At 43.3% G+C, this 17743-nt stretch overlaps 3 protein-coding genes across 5 annotated transcripts; 2 read left to right on the top strand and 1 right to left on the bottom strand.

Moving 5' to 3' along the window:
• Window positions 1-204: 204 nt before the first annotated feature.
• Window positions 205-2351, bottom strand: kcnf1b (potassium voltage-gated channel, subfamily F, member 1b). Its single transcript, XM_057058865.1, has one exon. The coding sequence runs from the start codon at window positions 2208-2210 to the stop codon at window positions 891-893; it is 1320 nt and encodes a 439-aa protein (XP_056914845.1). The 5' UTR covers window positions 2211-2351; the 3' UTR covers window positions 205-890.
• A 4066-nt stretch (window positions 2352-6417) lies between these two features.
• sdsl (serine dehydratase-like) lies at window positions 6418-9552 on the top strand. Of its 3 annotated transcripts, none has more exons than XM_057059462.1 (9): window positions 6418-6528; window positions 7456-7612; window positions 7697-7733; window positions 8195-8334; window positions 8434-8522; window positions 8597-8830; window positions 8902-9032; window positions 9121-9207; window positions 9299-9552. In XM_057059462.1, exons 2-9 carry the CDS (start codon window positions 7460-7462, stop codon window positions 9412-9414), a joined length of 987 nt encoding a protein of 328 aa, XP_056915442.1. In that variant the 5' UTR covers window positions 6418-6528; window positions 7456-7459; the 3' UTR covers window positions 9415-9552. The 3 variants fall into 3 exon arrangements, with proteins under 3 accessions (XP_056915442.1, XP_056915440.1, XP_056915441.1); XM_057059460.1 differs by lacking the exon at window positions 6418-6528 and adding an exon at window positions 6591-6767 and having other exon boundaries at window positions 7099-7612; XM_057059461.1 differs by lacking the exon at window positions 6418-6528 and adding an exon at window positions 6593-6763.
• A 2010-nt stretch (window positions 9553-11562) lies between these two features.
• Window positions 11563-13214, top strand: LOC130540269 (tubulin alpha-1C chain-like). The gene is made up of 3 exons (XM_057059298.1): window positions 11563-11851; window positions 11965-12113; window positions 12189-13214. The coding sequence occupies exons 1-3, from the start codon at window positions 11578-11580 to the stop codon at window positions 13164-13166; spliced, it is 1401 nt and encodes a 466-aa protein (XP_056915278.1). The 5' UTR covers window positions 11563-11577; the 3' UTR covers window positions 13167-13214.
• Window positions 13215-17743: the final 4529 nt, after the last annotated feature.

The following is a 17743-nucleotide window of genomic DNA, read 5'->3' as shown; positions in this document are numbered from 1 at the left end:
AGGACGGATAAGTGAGTGACACATCAGGTGGGGTAGTGGTGCGGGAGAGAGGGTGGGAGCTGTTGTTGAATATTCGCTGTGGGGGCGTGTGTATCACACTGCTTTGTAGTGTTCCCCCACCGAGGATGGTAGCTTCACACAGACTTGGGTTGTGCCACACACAATGCTGAATCACACAAACAATGCACACTTGCACGACAGAGATGATGGCTGATCAGTTTATTTTTCATTTTTGCGCAAGATGGCTCCAGAAAAAGCAGCAGTGACCAAACACAGACGGACTAAAGTTCAAAAACAAGTTATGACTGTCAACACACTGGCCTTTCTTTAACAACACACTCATTAATCCTTTGCACACCCTTTCAAAACTCGTCCTTTTTAGCTTTGGGTGACTTCGTTTTCTCCTCTTTTTTTTAAAGATTGATTCTGCGTAACATCTGAAATGGAAAATCAAAACGTCCATTTCAAAAACCATTAGATTCGGCTTCCTTCCCTTTCTTTTTTGTTTGTTTTTTTTCTTTAATTTATTTATTTATATTATTGCAAACGAGTAATGACTATTTCGTTGGTTACAGGTCAGCCTTTACTGATGACAGTATTTTTTCATGCACAGCTTTAAGATAACAGATATTACATCAACATTAATTAACACTATAAATAGCCTAACATAGTGTTGCATATTCGGTCTATCTACAGACGTCATATTTGAGCATTACATAAGAATGAAAACCTTGTCACAACGAACTGCCAAAATCTCGTTTTATATGTGTTTTTAATCCTTTTTTTTAGTCAGTGAAAACTTCACTTAATTATTTTTTTGTTTGCTTCTTTCATTTGTCCTTGATAATAAAAATGACCGCCTGCAACTTTTTTCCACTTCAAAAATCCTGTTAATGCCTGCTTTTCCTGCGAGCCTCCCTGCCAGACTTCAGCTCCATCAGCTCCACTTCGTGCTTCGCCGCGGTCTCCAGGACTTTCTGCTTATTGTAGAAGATCACGAAGTTGTTTATGATGGGATGGATGGGCAACGCGATGGCGATCACTCCGCACAGAAAGCTGACAGCCGCGTTGCATTTACCCAGCGTGGTTTTGGGGTAGATGTCCCCGTATCCTACTGTGGTCATGGTGATAATTGCCCACCAGAAGGACTGAGGAATGCTCTTGAAAAGGGTCTCCGGGTGGCTTTGCTCCATAGTGTATGCCAGCGCCGAGAACACAAAAATACCCACGCCCATGTACATGAGGAGCAGCCCGAGCTCTTTGAGGCTCCTCTTCAGCGCGTAGGTCAGGGTCTGCAGCCCCGAGGAGTGGCGCGCCAGCTTGAAAATGCGTGCGATGCGCATGATTCGTAGCGCCTGGATAGCCTGTTGGACATTCACCAACTCCATCATAGACGTGGTCCCAAGATAAGTTAGGGAAAGGACCACGTAAAAAGGCATGATGGCCATGAAGTCGATAATGTTCATTATAGAGAGTGCAAAGTGTAGCTTGTTGGGAGAAGAGGCGAGGCGCAGGAGGTACTCGGCTGTGAACCACAGCATGCAGGCAGTCTCGATCGCCTCCAGGTCGGGATGCTCCACCAGCTTTCCCTCTGCGTCCACGACCTGGAGCTCCGGTATGGTTCCTATACACATCACCACCGCAGAGACAAGGATGGCGATAAAGGAGGTGATGGCTATAACGCGCGCCAGGGAGGAAGAATCGGGTTTTTCCATCAATTTCCACACGAACCTCTGGCACCGCTGAGAGCGCGTAACGCACCGTTCCACCTCCAGATCTTCCAAAATGACTTTCACTTTGTCTGCAATGTCACTCAGCTCGCGCTCTTTGTCACTTAGGCTACTTTTGCAGCACTCGTCTAACACATTTTGGTCTATTTTCCAGAACTCCATCTCTTGAATGAAGCAGATAGGGCAGAGACCGCGTTTTATATGAATTTCATCAAAGTAGTAAACGCCGATAATGCACTTGAAGGCATCTGGATCTCGATCGAAATAAAACTCCCTTCTGACCGGGTCGAAGTCATCGCAGAGCAACGAGATGGCTTCATAATTTTGAGTTGAACAGTTCAACAATTCAGCCAATCTGCTGTTGGGATAGCGGTTCAAAAGATCCTCGAGCAGTGTTATCCGGACTCCTCCAATGTTCACAACAATCTCCCCATCGGAGGACAAAGCCTTTCTGTAATTCGGTTTCGGCATCGTCCACATTTTCACAAAATAAAAGCGGAAACAAATATTTTAGCTACAATTTAACATTAAAGGCCATCAACCCGAAGATAATGTCCACTATGTCGGCGCGTAATTGCATCTCGTCTGTTTGATGAACCAAACTGGAACAACAGCCGAGGGTCCAGGCTAACTCTCTCTCTCTCTCTCTCTCTCTCTCTCTCTCTCTCTCTCCACCCTCTCTCTCTTCTTCCTTCTCCCCTACCCCCCTCCCTCCCTGTCTCCCCCTTCTCTCTTTTCCTTATTCACACCCACATTAAACTGTCCCTTTGCAAGTATGGCGTTTTGATACATCATATCATTTCGGCTGAGATTTCTACACAGATTTAACGCCCAAACTTCAAATTATAGATGATGACAAGTTTAAAATACTTGAATTTATTTGTTTGTTTAGGTGTTTTAAGTGTCATTTTCATCTGAACCACATCTCCATGCACACACAGGCACTTTAGAAATGTACGTAATCATTATAGTTTATAATCAGAATCAGTTTTACTGGCCAACGCATTTGCAGAGGATTCAAGGACGCTGGCTGACCACCTGTTTCTGGAGGCAGGCTCATCACCATGACAAACAAGATGATATTGGTGCAGTTGTTAATGCAGAGGTGGAGGAGCACACGGGCAGGATGGGACCCTCCCCAGGCCCAGCCTGACCTGCTTTGTCCAGTCAGGTGGAAGGTGCTGATCCACTGGTGGATGGAGCTGAAATTTAGATGGTGGAGATGCTGACGGCTGTGGTGCTGAATGTTGAAGCCCACAAGGAGGATCTATGCATGCTGCTGGGTGTGGTGCACTCCCAGTCCCAGTCCCAGTCCCAGTCCCAGTCCAGTCTCAGTCCCAGTCCCAGTCCCAGTCCCAGTCCCAGTCCCAGTCCCAGTCTCAGTCCCAGTCCCAGTCCCAGTCCCAGTCCCAGTCCCAGTCCCAGTCCCAGGCTGACTGCATCTTTAATGGACCTGTTTGCTACCTGCAGAAGGTCCAGCAGAGGTCCCCTGATGTCTTTTAGATAGCTCAACACCCATCTCTCCAAGGATTTCATGACTACAGATATCAGGGCAAAGGTTCTTTAGTCATTTCCTCCACTGATAGAAGGCGTGCGACTGGTGGGACTGGTTTGTCCCTAATTTTGTTTTAATAAGCAAATGTCATTTAGTAATTTAAAATTGGCTGTGCAAAAAATACTAGTTTCCAAAAGTCATTCTCAGTTTTTATTAAGCATTAGCATTTAGACCTTAAGAGGCCATTGCACAGGCTTCATCCCATAAAGAATAGGGTTTTGAAGTGATTGACGAGCTTTCTTATCGAGTCCATATTGGAAAATTGGTATAGAAACTGAGAATGAGGTGTTTATAACCACAATAAAGCATGTTTTCATTTTTTAAATGGAAAAACACTTGCCCAGGCTACATTCCTGAGTCTTTCAGATTCACTATGTTCTTAGTGATTGGCCTTCTTTAAGGTTTCAAAGTCTGCAACCCTGCTGGGTTTCATTTGACTGTAGTGGGCAGGTTCCCACCAGGTCTCCAAAGATTTCATGGAACTTGATTAAACTGACAAATAGGCGAACTATTTAACACAATTCATAAAAAATGTCTTTCAACTGTATTTCAGCTGTTACCATCACTGAGAGGATGGACACCATGTTTGAGACGCTGCCAACGTCATAAGAACCAACACAGCCCAATAACAGGTGCTGCTAAAGTAGCCTGTTTGTTACCATCCACTGTTTTGCACCTCATATTTTGTCATTTCAGTCTGTGAAAAATTTACAGTTTACAGTTATGGTAGAAGTGACTCATCTGGACTCTTCGCTCATATAAGTGAGGCTCAGGAGTGTTTTGAGATATGTTTTTGAATTATTAAACTCTCATGTGGTTTGTGTTGACAGTGTGTTTGTGTGGTTGTAGAGTGTAAATTGGGAAATTGTTCTAAATAATGTTATATATGTCATATTTCCCTATTTGCCAGATGTGGCTCCACCATGAGGATGCACAAACTCAACCTGCAGGATGAGCTGTAACTAGACAGGTATTTGTAGTAAATGTCACCATTTAAAATTATAATTTGTATTAATCAGTGCTTCAGATAGGGGCAGAGGAGAGGAGGGTGGTGTGGTCAGCAGAAAGATTGTAGGGGTCACATCATCTATGGAAGAGTTAGCGCAAAAATGCCGAAGCAGCATTTTTCTGCAAAATGACTTTGCAGATATAATTAGAATTTATATGTCATCAAGAAATCATGGTTTTAGAGTCAAGAGGGGAAGCAGGGTGAAAGTCGTTCCTTTGCTTTTATAATTATGTTTCATAAATCAATTGAGTTAATCAAACATTTAATAAATGTCATTTTTTCTGTAATATGACTGCAATGTGTACTTATTAAACATTACAGAATTAGGTAATTTAAAATACAGGAAAAATGAAATTTGTCTGTGAGCTCCACCTGACATCTGTGCTGTTGTGTTAAGTTACAGGTTCAGGAAAAACAGATGCTGTGTTGTGTTGGTTGCACTAAGGATAATAAAGTGTTAGTATCAAAAGTTCATCTATGAATTACACACATTCTAATTTAGAAAACTAAATCCTATTTGGGTATAACAATGAGACTTCATGAACCAATTGTGCTTATTCATTGAATTGAGTGTTGTTCAAATGGACGACTTGTTCTCAAATAATCTTGTGGTCTGTCTTCATGGTGCTCATACACATAATGTGAAAATGTTGTAGCGACTCTACAGCTGTATCCAGGGATTAAACCCAGACAGCTTGAAGCCCAGGAGTTGATGAAAAGTTGATGAAGTTGATGAAGAAATGGAAGTGGACAGCATGCACAGCATGCCCGAAAAGAGGGGGCTATGATGCTGTAGGTCATCTTAGTGTAGCAGCAAAGATTTGATGAATCTACAGTTGCACGGATGCAAAAGGAAGAGAAGCAAGAACTGAAAAATGGGATTTCCATTCTGATGCTTAAGAACTGAGAGAGAAAACAACTGTTGGTGGGTCGGATGTATCTGATGTATGTCTTATGTTGATTCGGCACTCAAACAATCAATCAATCTTTATTTATACATATAGCGTCTGTTACAATCAAAATTGTCTCTAGGCTTTCCAGAATCCCAGGGCCTGACCCTCAACAAGCAACAGTGGCAGGAAAAACTCCCCTTTAACAGGAAGAAACCTTGAGCAGGACCAGGCTCATGTAGGGGGACTCTCCTGGTGATGGCCACCTGGGTAGAGAGAGAGGAGAAGGGGGAGGACAGGCAGAGGAGAGAATAGGCAGAGATCATAGAGATACATTAATAGTACAAGCTGCTGGTATCAGAGTAGAGTGGGTCAGCAGGGTCAGAGGTCAGCAGGTCAGCATACAGCTATAAAGGCGGCGATACCTGTAGATGGATATGGGGGGGCAGAGAAACTATACAAGAAACAACATCATCACTGATCTACTCAGCACGGATACTATTGATGCTACTGTCATAAATGTTTGTTCAAATGCAACAATGTTGCTGCTGGTAAGGTAAAGATAAAAGGATAACAACAAGGATGTGAAGAGTGAGTTTGTGGTTTTACAAACTCACTCTTTAGAGTTAAGCATTTAGAGATGAAGAAGGAAAGATAGGATTCATAATATTCAATGACTTTATGTCATTTAATGATAAAACATCATTGTCATTGCCAATATTAATATAACATAATTTTAAAATAATTAGTAGTTTCAAAAAAATCCCTTTTGATTTACAATTTTTCAGTATTGATATTTAAATTTAATTATATGTCTAAATGGTAATCTTTTATTCATTTGCTGTTTTATTCAAACTTTTTTTAGAAGGTTTAATTTACCGCAGATCTTATTTGTTTTGGCGCTACTCTCTGCTGCCACCGTGTGGTCAGATATCGTCATGACCTCTACCTACAAAGAAGGGGGGGAAATGAAATGTTTAAGATGCACTTTGTCCTGAGGAGTGTTAATCATTACTTTGTCGATATGTATGTGGATTTCCTGTAATTATAATAAAGATATTCTAATCCATGCACTGGTCCGGGCAGTGATTGACTCTCAGTTGTGTGAGACTTTTAACTAACAGGTGTAAACGAACGTCAGAACAAAGTAAATTGATTACTCTTACATAAAGTGTAATAAAGATTACAAAAGGCACAATAAAACCAGAACACAAACCAATCAACATTACGACAAATACAGCAATCTATTCACGTGTACCCACACGTTATAAACAAGGTGGACTTAGGAGGGAGAAAAGTTTTACATCTAAATACTGTGCACCACCAACAGAAGGCTCTCAAGACGTAGGTTCATTTAGCTTTATATAAGGTTATTCAAATTTGTGTCGGGGCCGCTAATATATGTGACTATATGTTTATATAACGTTAATAATAAGTTCAACTTTGAAGAAGCCACCGGAAGTTGTGATGGTCTGTTTGAGGCTATAGCTACATGCTACACTGATTAGCATCATGTGGATGACAATAAACTTTCATCACGTTCTTTGTGTAAAATAAGTCGCCATTCACTCTGGTCAACGTAAGTCAACACGTTTGAATTCGTAAGCTTTAAATTGGCGACCTCATAAATGTGACATTTTGTCTTTACGGATACAGTATATGAAGATTTACATGTAATGCTTGAAGAGGTTCGGCGTTGTTCTGCAACTACTGTTGGGTTTTGTGAAATAACAACTGTTAATCGATGTGTCAAGTTGTCTGCTGTTTAACGACTTAATTTTCTATCCCCATTCTATGTTTACCTTTATTCTTTAATTTGAAATCGTGCATGAAATTAGGTCGACAGACATCAAATTGTGTGTGTGTGCGTGCGTCTCTCTCTCTCTCTCTCTCTCTCTCTCTCTCTCTCGCTAGCTCTCTCTCCATATATATAAACAGAAGAGGTTTTTTTAAAAACTTCCTCACCCTCCTGGGTGGTGCCTCCTTCCTTCAGACTCAGATGTTCCTGTACACTATGCCAGCCACCTGTTTATGCATCTTATTGCGGATATTCGAACACTGAGCTAAGAGCTGCTTCTTAGTGTGGATGTGGGGTTCCGACCCATTTCTCCCACATCCTCTGCATGTACCCTCTCTCACTGGGGTTGCTCCCATAGTAACACTCCATCAGTACCACATTCTCTGCCCTGCTCCATGAATGCCTTGTTCCAGTAGCCAATTTGACATCAGGTCGCCCATGATGAGTTATCTTTACCATTTTAATGAAATCAGGCACATGATCATGGCCAATCATTTCCATATCAACACACCTCTGCTGGAGAGTGTCAATATGTCCAAACGTGTGGGGACCACCGTGTACCTGAAGATGGAGAATTCACAGCCCTCCGGCTCCTTCAAGATCCGTGGCATCGGACATCTCTGCCAGCAGGTATCTGACTAAGTAAAAATGACCAACGCTGAGTGAGACCAACAAAAAAAATCTAAATCCTTTTTACTTCTCTACTCTCTGCAGCTTGCTGGGCAGTCTAAAGGCATTGTCTGCTCCTCAGGTGATGTTTCTACCAACTTTTATCCTTTGAAAGCAATTGGGAGGTACAAGTGGTTGTATTTACCAAAATCTCTCAACTGTAAAATATCAGCTGAATTTGTTTTCTTAACCTGTAAATATACGAGCAGATATTTTCCTGTTACATTGTAAAATAAAGCCTCATGGAATAAAATTTGCACGCTGCAGAATGTGTCAAACCAAGTATGTAGTTTGCCTGACTGAGGTCTTTAAGCAGTTTGGCTTCTTTTGACAGTTTGGTTTTTCCCCACAAGCTTCTATTTTACGCTATTACAAATCATCAGGACACTGATGATGAGGGAAGCAAAGCAGTTTCGATTTGATTTTTATATTTGATTTCTAATTATTTTTCATGAAAGTGGCTCTAAATTCTTGCTGCTTGTTGCACACAAATCCAGCCGTCATATATACTTTGTACATCAGATAATCACATTGATCTTCTAGGTGGTAATGCAGGCATGGCTGCAGCCTTGGTAGCCAGAAAAATGGGTTTACCAGCCACCATCGTCATTCCCTCTTCCTCTCCTGAGCTGGTTGTTCAGAGACTCCAGGATCAGGGGGCAACTGTCAAGATTTCAGGCAAGGTGATCTAACACATCTGTAGGTGTTTGTGGTCCCAGGTATGCCATTTTGAGTCGCTGTCGTTGTCAGCGTAGAGGATAAAATGTGTTTTTCCCTCTCAGGTTTGGGATGATGCCAATGCTGAAGCTCTCAGACTGGCAGAAACTGAAGGGCTTACATATGTTCCCCCATTTGATCACCCGCTGCTCTGGTATAAGTAGACTTCCACTTATCTTATCTCACATTGTTCATCCAAACCTCCCCTCACCGTTTAAACCTGCTCAGGCAGGGCCATGCCAGTATGATCGCTGAGGCTGCAGCCTCCCTGGGACCTGACGTGAAACCTGGAGCTGTGGTGATCTCTGTGGGTGGAGGAGGCCTCCTCTGTGGCGTGGTCCAGGGTCTTCAGGATGTAGGCTGGACAGACGTACCCATTATTGCCATGGAGACAGACGGTGCCAACTGTTTCAACGCTGCAGTTAAGGCCGGGAGGTTGGTCACACTAGACGACATCACCAGGTGAGAGTTTTAAAGGAGCTGAAATGTTGTTCTGGAAAGAAGACTGAGCTGATATTTCTGTCTCTTCACAGTGAGGCTAAATGTCTTGGAGCAAAGACAGTTTGCCAGAAAGCTTTTGAACAGAGCCAACGTAAAGATCTAAACATTATTTCTGAGCTTGTGTCTGACCAGCAGGCTCTACATGCTGTCCAAACATTCCTGGGTTTGTATGGTGGTGCATTTCAACTTTTATCACAGAATAAAAAGTTGCTCTTGGGACTTAACAACTCTGTGCGCGTGTGATTTGTCAGATGAGGAGCGTGTCTTGGTGGAAATGGCGTGTGGAGCAGCCCTTGCAGCTGTCTACAGTGGAATCATCCGTAAACTACAGGATGAAAGTAAGCATGCCATGTAATCACCACACTAGGCACCTAAACCGTGCCATGCCCATGCACGGATTCCAATTTTGGTCATTCTGCCTCCTTTTAGGCCGTCTGCCGGCTCTCTTGCGCCCCCTCTTGGTGATCGTGTGCGGTGGCAGCAGCATCAACATGGAGCAATTGGCCAACCTTAAACACAAGTTGCACTGCAGATATAAGCAGTAGTAAAAATGGGATGTTTACCTGTGTTTAGTTCGGGCTGAGCTAAAAGAAAGTCCAGATGTCTGCTTTGTTAACATCTCCATGTTCGAGTGGATTGGTGTTTATCACTGTTTTCAAATAAAGTACATTCTAATTTCTAAACGATTATCTCTACATTTGTATTTTATGTAACTTGTTTTTTAGTTCTTTTGTTTGGATGTGGTTGGATTCCTTCTTTAAATGCTGAATTGTTTCATTCAATTTTAAGTTTAGTATTCCAGTCACTTCCAGTTTTATGTGGGAGGTTATCACTATGGCAACAGTCCCTCACTGTTCTGCCTGTTAATAGTCTGTATGCTCTTAACCCTGACATGACAGCATGAGAAACTCCATGCTCACATTTAATGAACACTCCTTTATTAAACCGATATATACTTGAGTAATCCCATCAATATAGTTTATTAAAAAAAAAAATTAAAGTAAAATTAAAAACCTACATAATCTACAGCAAATGACAGTACAATTGATCAGATTGTCATGGAGTACTGGTATAAAATCTGTTTATTAAGAGATTATATGCACATTATTGTTAATGTAAGATTCAATAAATGCAGATTTTTCAAAAGTGTCCAAGGAAAACTGGCACCTTCAACAAAACTCTTTGTTTCTTCATTTAAAGGTTTTAAAAACAATTTCATTTACTTAACAAATAACATACCCCTGAAGCTCCCAGCAAAACACCATATTAGGTTTTCTATTGATATTCTTCTGCTATTTGAAACTATTTAAATAACGGGGGGCAGGGCCAATTTATAATTTAACATAACTTTTTGTTTGATCACCTCAATCTGAAAAGATTCTGTGATCCGTCCCCAATATTTAAAGTACTTCTTGAAATACAGTCTCAGACTGAAATCAGTTTCGGGCTGATGAATTACAATTCAATAAAAAAAGCAACTGAGGCAAAACTAAATGGTCAAAAGAAATTCTGGAATGTTCTATTATTCGGAAATAAAGGTAAGATTAAAAAAAACTGTTAAATAACAAGAGCTATTTGCATTTTAGTTAGAATTGCAGGAGAGTGGTCGAAATGTTTTGTTGTATATTGCTATATTTTAATGTACAAATAATTCCAACAAAATTACCTCTTGGGAGAATCACAATAAATCACTCTCGTAACTGTAAGTGCGTTGATAATAGGACCATTGGAGGAGGAGATGTTTTCAACAATTTAATGAGAGTTTGCTATAATGGGAAGAAAGCCTCCATCACTGTAAAAGAACTGAGATTTCCTCGCAATGCGCATTTCAGTTGACGGTGACGTCATTATTTCCGTCCAAAGCAACGAAACGCCTGCTGGGTATTGTAGTTGGTAGAAAGGTTGGTATGTTGCGATTGAACTGCTTCCCCTTCTGTAGGACTACAAACATGTCTGACTGGCTCCCTAAAGCCTTTCTTTTCGCCAGCCAATCAAATTCAGGAAGGCTTTTCAGCTACCAAGGGACTATAAAAGGCCCCACCCAGATAGTCATAGTTCTCTTCTGACAAAGGACGCTTAAGGACCTGGCTGTTGGAGGACCAGATTTTTTTCTTCATCTTGTTGAGATCGGAATTCAACATGGTGAGTGCAAAATTATTATATTTCCTCGTATTTTAGATTTAAAGTAAATGAGAGACTAATGGATTTGATTAAAGAACTCGTAGGGCTTTTTATAAAATCACGTCGACAGTCCGTCAGTTTAATATAATTTTGGTAAAATATGTATTTAATTTAATTTACAACTGTGTAACTTCAAACTATATGTAGAACTGTTTCTTAATGGAAAAAAATGTTAAAGGGTTTAAGCGTCTTAACTGGCTCATTCAGGAATAAAAGAAAGATATCGTGATCAGATTTTTAAACCTGATCCAGCATTAAACTGGTGTTAGAGCACAGTGGATTATTAAAAAAAATCTACAACCTGCATTTAAAATCGTACTTTAAATATACGTAATAATGTAAAACGCAAACCAGTGGTGGAGCTGATGGAAATTCCCAACTTGAATTTGTCAATATTTTAATCTTTTTAAATGCCAGAAAAGACGAGGATTTAGGTACCCACAATACTGGCCTCAAATTACAGTGATCTGGCATCAGGAATGTTACAACAGAATGCTTTGTTCATCTTTAATCTGAATATTCCCAGCATGTGTTCAAAAGCCTTGATCCTTTTCATTAATCCATTTGTTTTCCCACAGCGTGAGTGCATCTCCATACATGTAGGTCAGGCTGGGGTCCAGATCGGCAATGCTTGTTGGGAGCTTTACTGTCTGGAGCACGGGATCCAGCCAGACGGGCAGATGCCCAGTGACAAGACCGTTGGAGGAGGCGACGATTCTTTCAACACCTTCTTTAGTGAGACAGGAGCAGGAAAACACGTCCCCAGAGCTGTTTTTGTGGACCTGGAACCATCTGTGATAGGTGTGTCTGTCTGTGTCTGTCTGTGTCTGTCTTTGTCTGTCTGTCTGTGTGTGTCTGTGTCTGTCTGTCTGTGTGTGTCACAGTCAGTCAGTAACATTGGCTATTACCCATAGATGAGGTACGTAGTGGTACCTACCGCCAGCTGTTTCACCCTGAGCAGCTGATCACTGGTAAGGAGGATGCTGCCAACAACTACGCCCGAGGACACTACACCGTCGGAAAAGAGCTCATCGATGTCGTGCTGGACAGAATCCGCAAACTGGTGAGTTGCTGATTTTCTTTAAGTTCGTAATTGAACGTTTATATCTGATATCTTTGTCTCCCTCTTTCCAAACAGACTGACCAGTGCACCGGCCTTCAGGGCTTTCTGGTGTTCCACAGCTTTGGAGGTGGCACTGGTTCTGGTTTTACCTCCCTGCTGATGGAGCGACTGTCCGTCGACTACGGCAAGAAGTCCAAGCTTGAGTTCTCAGTCTACCCAGCTCCCCAGGTGTCCACTGCTGTGGTGGAGCCCTACAACTCCATCCTGACCACCCACACCACCCTGGAGCACTCTGACTGTGCCTTCATGGTGGACAATGAGGCCATCTACGACATCTGCCGCAGGAACCTGGATATCGAGCGTCCCACTTACACCAACCTGAACAGGCTGATCAGTCAGATCGTGTCCTCCATCACCGCTTCTCTGCGTTTTGATGGTGCCCTTAATGTTGATCTGACAGAGTTCCAGACCAACTTGGTGCCTTATCCCCGTATCCATTTCCCACTGGCCACATATGCCCCCGTCATCTCTGCTGAGAAAGCTTACCATGAGCAGTTGACGGTGGCTGAAATCACCAATGCTTGCTTTGAGCCAGCCAATCAGCTGGTGAAGTGTGACCCTCGTCACGGCAAGTACATGGCCTGTTGCCTTCTGTATCGTGGTGACGTGGTGCCCAAAGACGTGAACGCTGCTATTGCCACCATCAAAACCAGGCGCACCATCCAGTTTGTGGACTGGTGCCCCACCGGTTTCAAGGTTGGCATCAACTACCAGCCCCCCACTGTTGTTCCTGGTGGAGATCTGGCCAAGGTCCAGAGGGCTGTGTGCATGCTGAGCAACACCACCGCCATCGCTGAGGCCTGGGCTCGTCTGGATCACAAGTTTGACCTGATGTACGCCAAACGAGCCTTTGTTCACTGGTATGTGGGTGAGGGTATGGAGGAGGGAGAATTCTCCGAGGCCAGAGAAGACATGGCTGCTCTGGAGAAGGATTATGAGGAGGTGGGAGCTGATAGCATGGGAGATGAGGATGAAGAAGGTGAAGAATATTGAAAGATTGGCTTCCTGCTTGTCTCAGAAATAAAGGGTCTTTCAAAAGTCCGCTGTGTTTGTCTATTACATTCATGGAGGAATACATGATGACAAGGTTGTGTTCCATTATTTATCAAAAGATATTACATTTCCTCTATTGGTTTTAACTTCTCTCCCAGCAGGGTGATAAACAATCGACTGAGTTTAAGAAGGGCTTCTCGTTTCTTGTTTTTCACTGACCAAATTTTTACACAAACCCTAGGCTTATTTCCCTTTTCAGCAATCAGCAAACCAACAAGTTTGTCTGTGAACCCCCATCAGGGAGTCAGTCATTCCATTCAGGTTAGCGTTCCTTTTAAATGCTTTATAGATTTAAAGGCTAACTGATGGACCATGTTCTAAAAGGAGATGGTTGTGAGATAGAATATGAAATTAAAATCAATAAGCTGTGATGCCAGACTGGGGCAGCAGCGGTTAGTTTTAACCTGATGACCAAAGCAGATTCCACCAAGCTTTTAATGCTTCAGGAATCAGATCGTTGCAATTTAATGGCATGGCGAGAAGAAACAAGATAATCCCGACAAGGGCATTTCACTTCACATTGTAAAACTCTGACAGAGGAAGCATCTGTGGATGTGTCAGATGGGTTTATGTTGACTCAGCAATGGTGTCTGCTGTCGTATCAAAATCTCTACAAATGCAGTACAGTGGTTGCTGGTTTGAAGAGCAGTAGGATTTCAGGGCCACAAGAATGTTTGAAACCAAAGTGTCTGCAAAAGGGTTTAGAGTTAAATAAAAACACTATGGCTGATACGGGCTGATACGGGCCGTCCGCTACCTGTATGATCGGTGTCAGAGTTTGGTCCGCATTGCTGGCAGTAAGTCAAACTCGTTTCCGGTGAGGGTTGGTCTCCGCCTGGGCTGCCCTTTGTCACCGATTCTGTTCATAATTTTTAGGTGCAGTCATGGATCGGGTCTCTGCTTTTTGCAGATGATGTGGTCCTGTTGGCATCATCGGCCCGTGACCTCCAACTATCACTGGATCGGTTTGCCGCCGCATGTAAAGCGGCTGGGATGAAAATCAGCACCTCCAAATCCAAGGCCATGGTTCTTAACCGCAAAAAGGTGGAGTGCCTTCTCCGGGTCAAGGAGGAGATCCTGCCCCAAGTGGAGGAGTTCAAGTACCTCGGGGTCTTGTTCACGAGTGAGGGAAGAATGGAGCAAGAGATCGACAGGCGGATCGGTGCGGCGTCCGCAGTAATGCGGACTCTGCAACGGTCCGTAGTGGTGAAGAGAGAGCTGAGCCAAAAGGCGAAGCTCTAGTTTTACCGGTCGATCTTCGTTCCTACCCTCACCTATGATCATGAGCTTTGGGTAATGACCGAAAGATCAGACAGCTCCAGACCTGTCTTAAAGACATAAAGTCCTGGATGTCTTCAAATTTCCTCCTCCTTAACCCAGGGTCATGGTGTTTGGTCCTGAACCTCTCAGGGATAGATTAGATCACATGATCACTCTAGATGGTATCTCATTAACATCTCGTCTCTTTGTGAGGAATCTAGGAGTAACTTTTGATCAAAATCTCTCCTTCAACTCACACATTAAATTAGTCTCTAGAAGTGCCTTTTTTCACCTGAGAAACATCGCAAAGATCAGGAAACTACTGACGCGGCATGATGCAGAAAAGTTAATTCATGCTTTTGTTACTTCCAGGCTGGACTATTGTAATTCTTTATTATCAGGGTGTCCAAACAACTCTTTAAGAAGCCTCCAGTTGATCCAAAATGCTGCAGCCAGAGTTCTGACAGGTATTGACAAAAGAGATCACATAACTCCTGTAATGGCGTCGCTTCATTGGCTGTCCGTTAAATTTAGAATAATTTTTAAAACCCTTCCTTTGACCTACAAGGTCCTCAGAGGCCTAGCTCCATCCTACCTGGAGGAGCTAGTGATACCTTATCAGCCCAATAGACCGCTCCGCTCTCAGAATGCTGGTCTACTTGTGGTTCCCAGAGTTTCTAGGAGTAGAATGGGGGGCCGAGCATTTAGCTACCAGGCCCCCCTGCTATGGAACCAGCTCCCTGTCCAGGTACGGGAGGCTGACTCCATCGCTACTTTTAAGATCAGACTTAAAACCTACCTCTTTGAAAAAGCTTATTGTTACTAATTCTGTAGTTCCAGTTACTATCATAGATAGACAAATTACCATACTTAGGGGGTCGTCTAATTGTTAGGTCACATCTTAGCAATGCTGCTATAGGCCAAGGCTGCCGGGGTCCGGAAACATGATCACTTGACAGGCCTCTGTCACCCCACTGGGTCATGGTTTCCTCTCCTTTCCTCCTCCTCATCAAGCAGACTAGTTATGCTGATTCCTGTGTAGTTCCCCCCCCCATTCATTTACAGGTATCCCCGCCTTTGGAGCTGCATGATGACCTCCGGCCCCACTGACCCGCTGTATAGTGTATTTTTGTGTGTGTTTCTGTGCTCTGTGCCTCTCCTCTCCTCTCCTCTCCTCTCCTCTCCCCCTCCTTCTCCTCTCCTCTCCTCTCTCTCCACAGCCGACCATCAGCAGGAGGGTCCCCCCTACATGAGCCTGGTCCTGCTCAAGGTTTCTTCCTGTTAAAGGGGAGTTTTTCCTTGCCACTGTTGCTTGTCTGGGGTTAGGCCCTGGGATTCTGTAAAGCGCCTTTAAACTATTTTGATTGTATAAGACGCTATATAAATAAAGATTGATTTGATTAGATCACGGGTACAAGCGGCCGAAATGAGCTTCCTCCGTAGGGTGGCTGGGCTCTCCCTTAGAGATAGGGTGAGAAGCTCTGCCATCCGGGAGGAGCTCAGAGTAGAGCCGCTGCTCCTCCGCGTTGAGAGGAGCCAGATGAGGTGGCTTGGGCATCTAGTTAGACAGGTCTTCCCCAGGGAAGACCCAGGACACGTTGGAGAGACTATGTCTCTCGACTGGTCTGGGAACGCCTGGGGATCCCTCCGGATGAGCTGGAAGAAGTAGCTGGGGAGAGGGAAGTCTGGGCTTCTCTTCTTAGGCTGCTGCCCCCGCGACCCGACCCCGGATAAGCGGTAGAGGATGGATGGATGGATGGAAAAACACTATTAATCAATCATTTTATACATGAAGACACCAATTTCAGTATCTGACATCTTCTAGAAACTCAGCTTTTTACATATAATAGCCACCCTCTATAGAAACATACTGGCTATAACCTAAAACTGCAGGTGTACCAGCACAATTTATATAAGTGATAAAACATTTTAACAGCTTTAATGTTTTATTTATTCATATTGGTTTCAATTGCATGGTGGCTTGATGGTGTCTCTCACTGTAAATCGCGATCTCCTCAGGGTCCTCTCCCAAAGGAAAAATGTTTTGGATTGACAAACTGAACACCATGCAACCAGAGGGACTAAATGAATACTTTCCATTTAAACCTTTCTTGTGGGTATTCAGTTCTATTTTATGCGATTTATTTCATTCTTCATTTTGAAGCATTGGGAATGAAGCATTGGTAAAAGTTCACCATTCCAAGCAACTCCTGCAGGGCTTGCACTGTAACCACTCATGTGAAATCCAACACTGCCTGTACCTTAGAGTGAAGCAGATATACTTGGTTATATCCACACATGTAATCAATTTTGGAAAAGATTACCACACATGCCAGGTGCAATGAAAACTCCTTGTTTTTGGCACTAGACAGCAGTCCCTCGTACTAGCATTGTTCAGTAGGTAGGTGTCGGCCTTGATCCCCACAGGGCCAAAGAATGCCAAAAGAATGTGTGTGGCTGCCATTTACTGCCTCTGGGGGGGGGCTATGACTGTCTGACAGGACATCCAGTTTAATTGCCAGCAGGGACATATGCAGCAGTGGGAAAACCAAAGGCTGACATGGCAGCAACATAGGCAAGGAGCACAGCAGAACTCATTCCTCGGTGTCCGGCCAGAAAAAAAAAGATCAGCTTTCTGAGCCACAGCACAACAGTCAGTGATGCTGATGTTGGCTAAAGCAGCTCATACCTGCAGAGGCAGCTGTGTCAAGAAGAGCTGGATAAAAAAGTCAGGCTTGTTGTATTAGCATTTAGCTGCTGTGGAACCAGCTCCCTGTCCAGGTACAGGAGGCTGACTCCATCTCTACTTTTAAGATCAGACTTAAAACTTACTTCTTTGAAAAAGCTTACTGTCACTAATTCTGCAGTCCCAGTTATTATCATAGACAGACAAATTATCATATTTAGGGGGTCGTCTAATTATTAGGTTAATATCTTAGTTATGCTGCTATAGGCCGAGGCTGCCGGGGTCGAGAAACATGATCACCTGACAGGCTTCTGTCACCACACTGGTCTCCTCTCCTCTCCTCCTCACCAAGTAGACTAGTGATGTTGTTTTTCTGCCCCCCCTTCTGTTTTCATCTACAGGTATCGCCGCCTTCAGAACTACATACTGACATCCGACCCCACTGACCCACTCAACTTGACTCTACCGGCAGCTTACTTTACTTAATATAATGCATTTCTGAATTTATTTATATGCTCTACCTATTCTCTCCACTACCTCACCTCTCCTTTACATGTCCTCCCTCTTCTCC

The sequence above is a fragment of the Takifugu flavidus genome, chromosome 16 (genome assembly GCF_003711565.1).
Source record: "Takifugu flavidus isolate HTHZ2018 chromosome 16, ASM371156v2, whole genome shotgun sequence".
In the NCBI taxonomy this organism is placed as follows: Eukaryota; Metazoa; Chordata; class Actinopteri; order Tetraodontiformes; family Tetraodontidae; genus Takifugu; species Takifugu flavidus.
The sequence above is the reverse complement of the archived record's forward strand: the minus strand, read 5'-3'. Positions and strand labels throughout refer to the sequence as shown.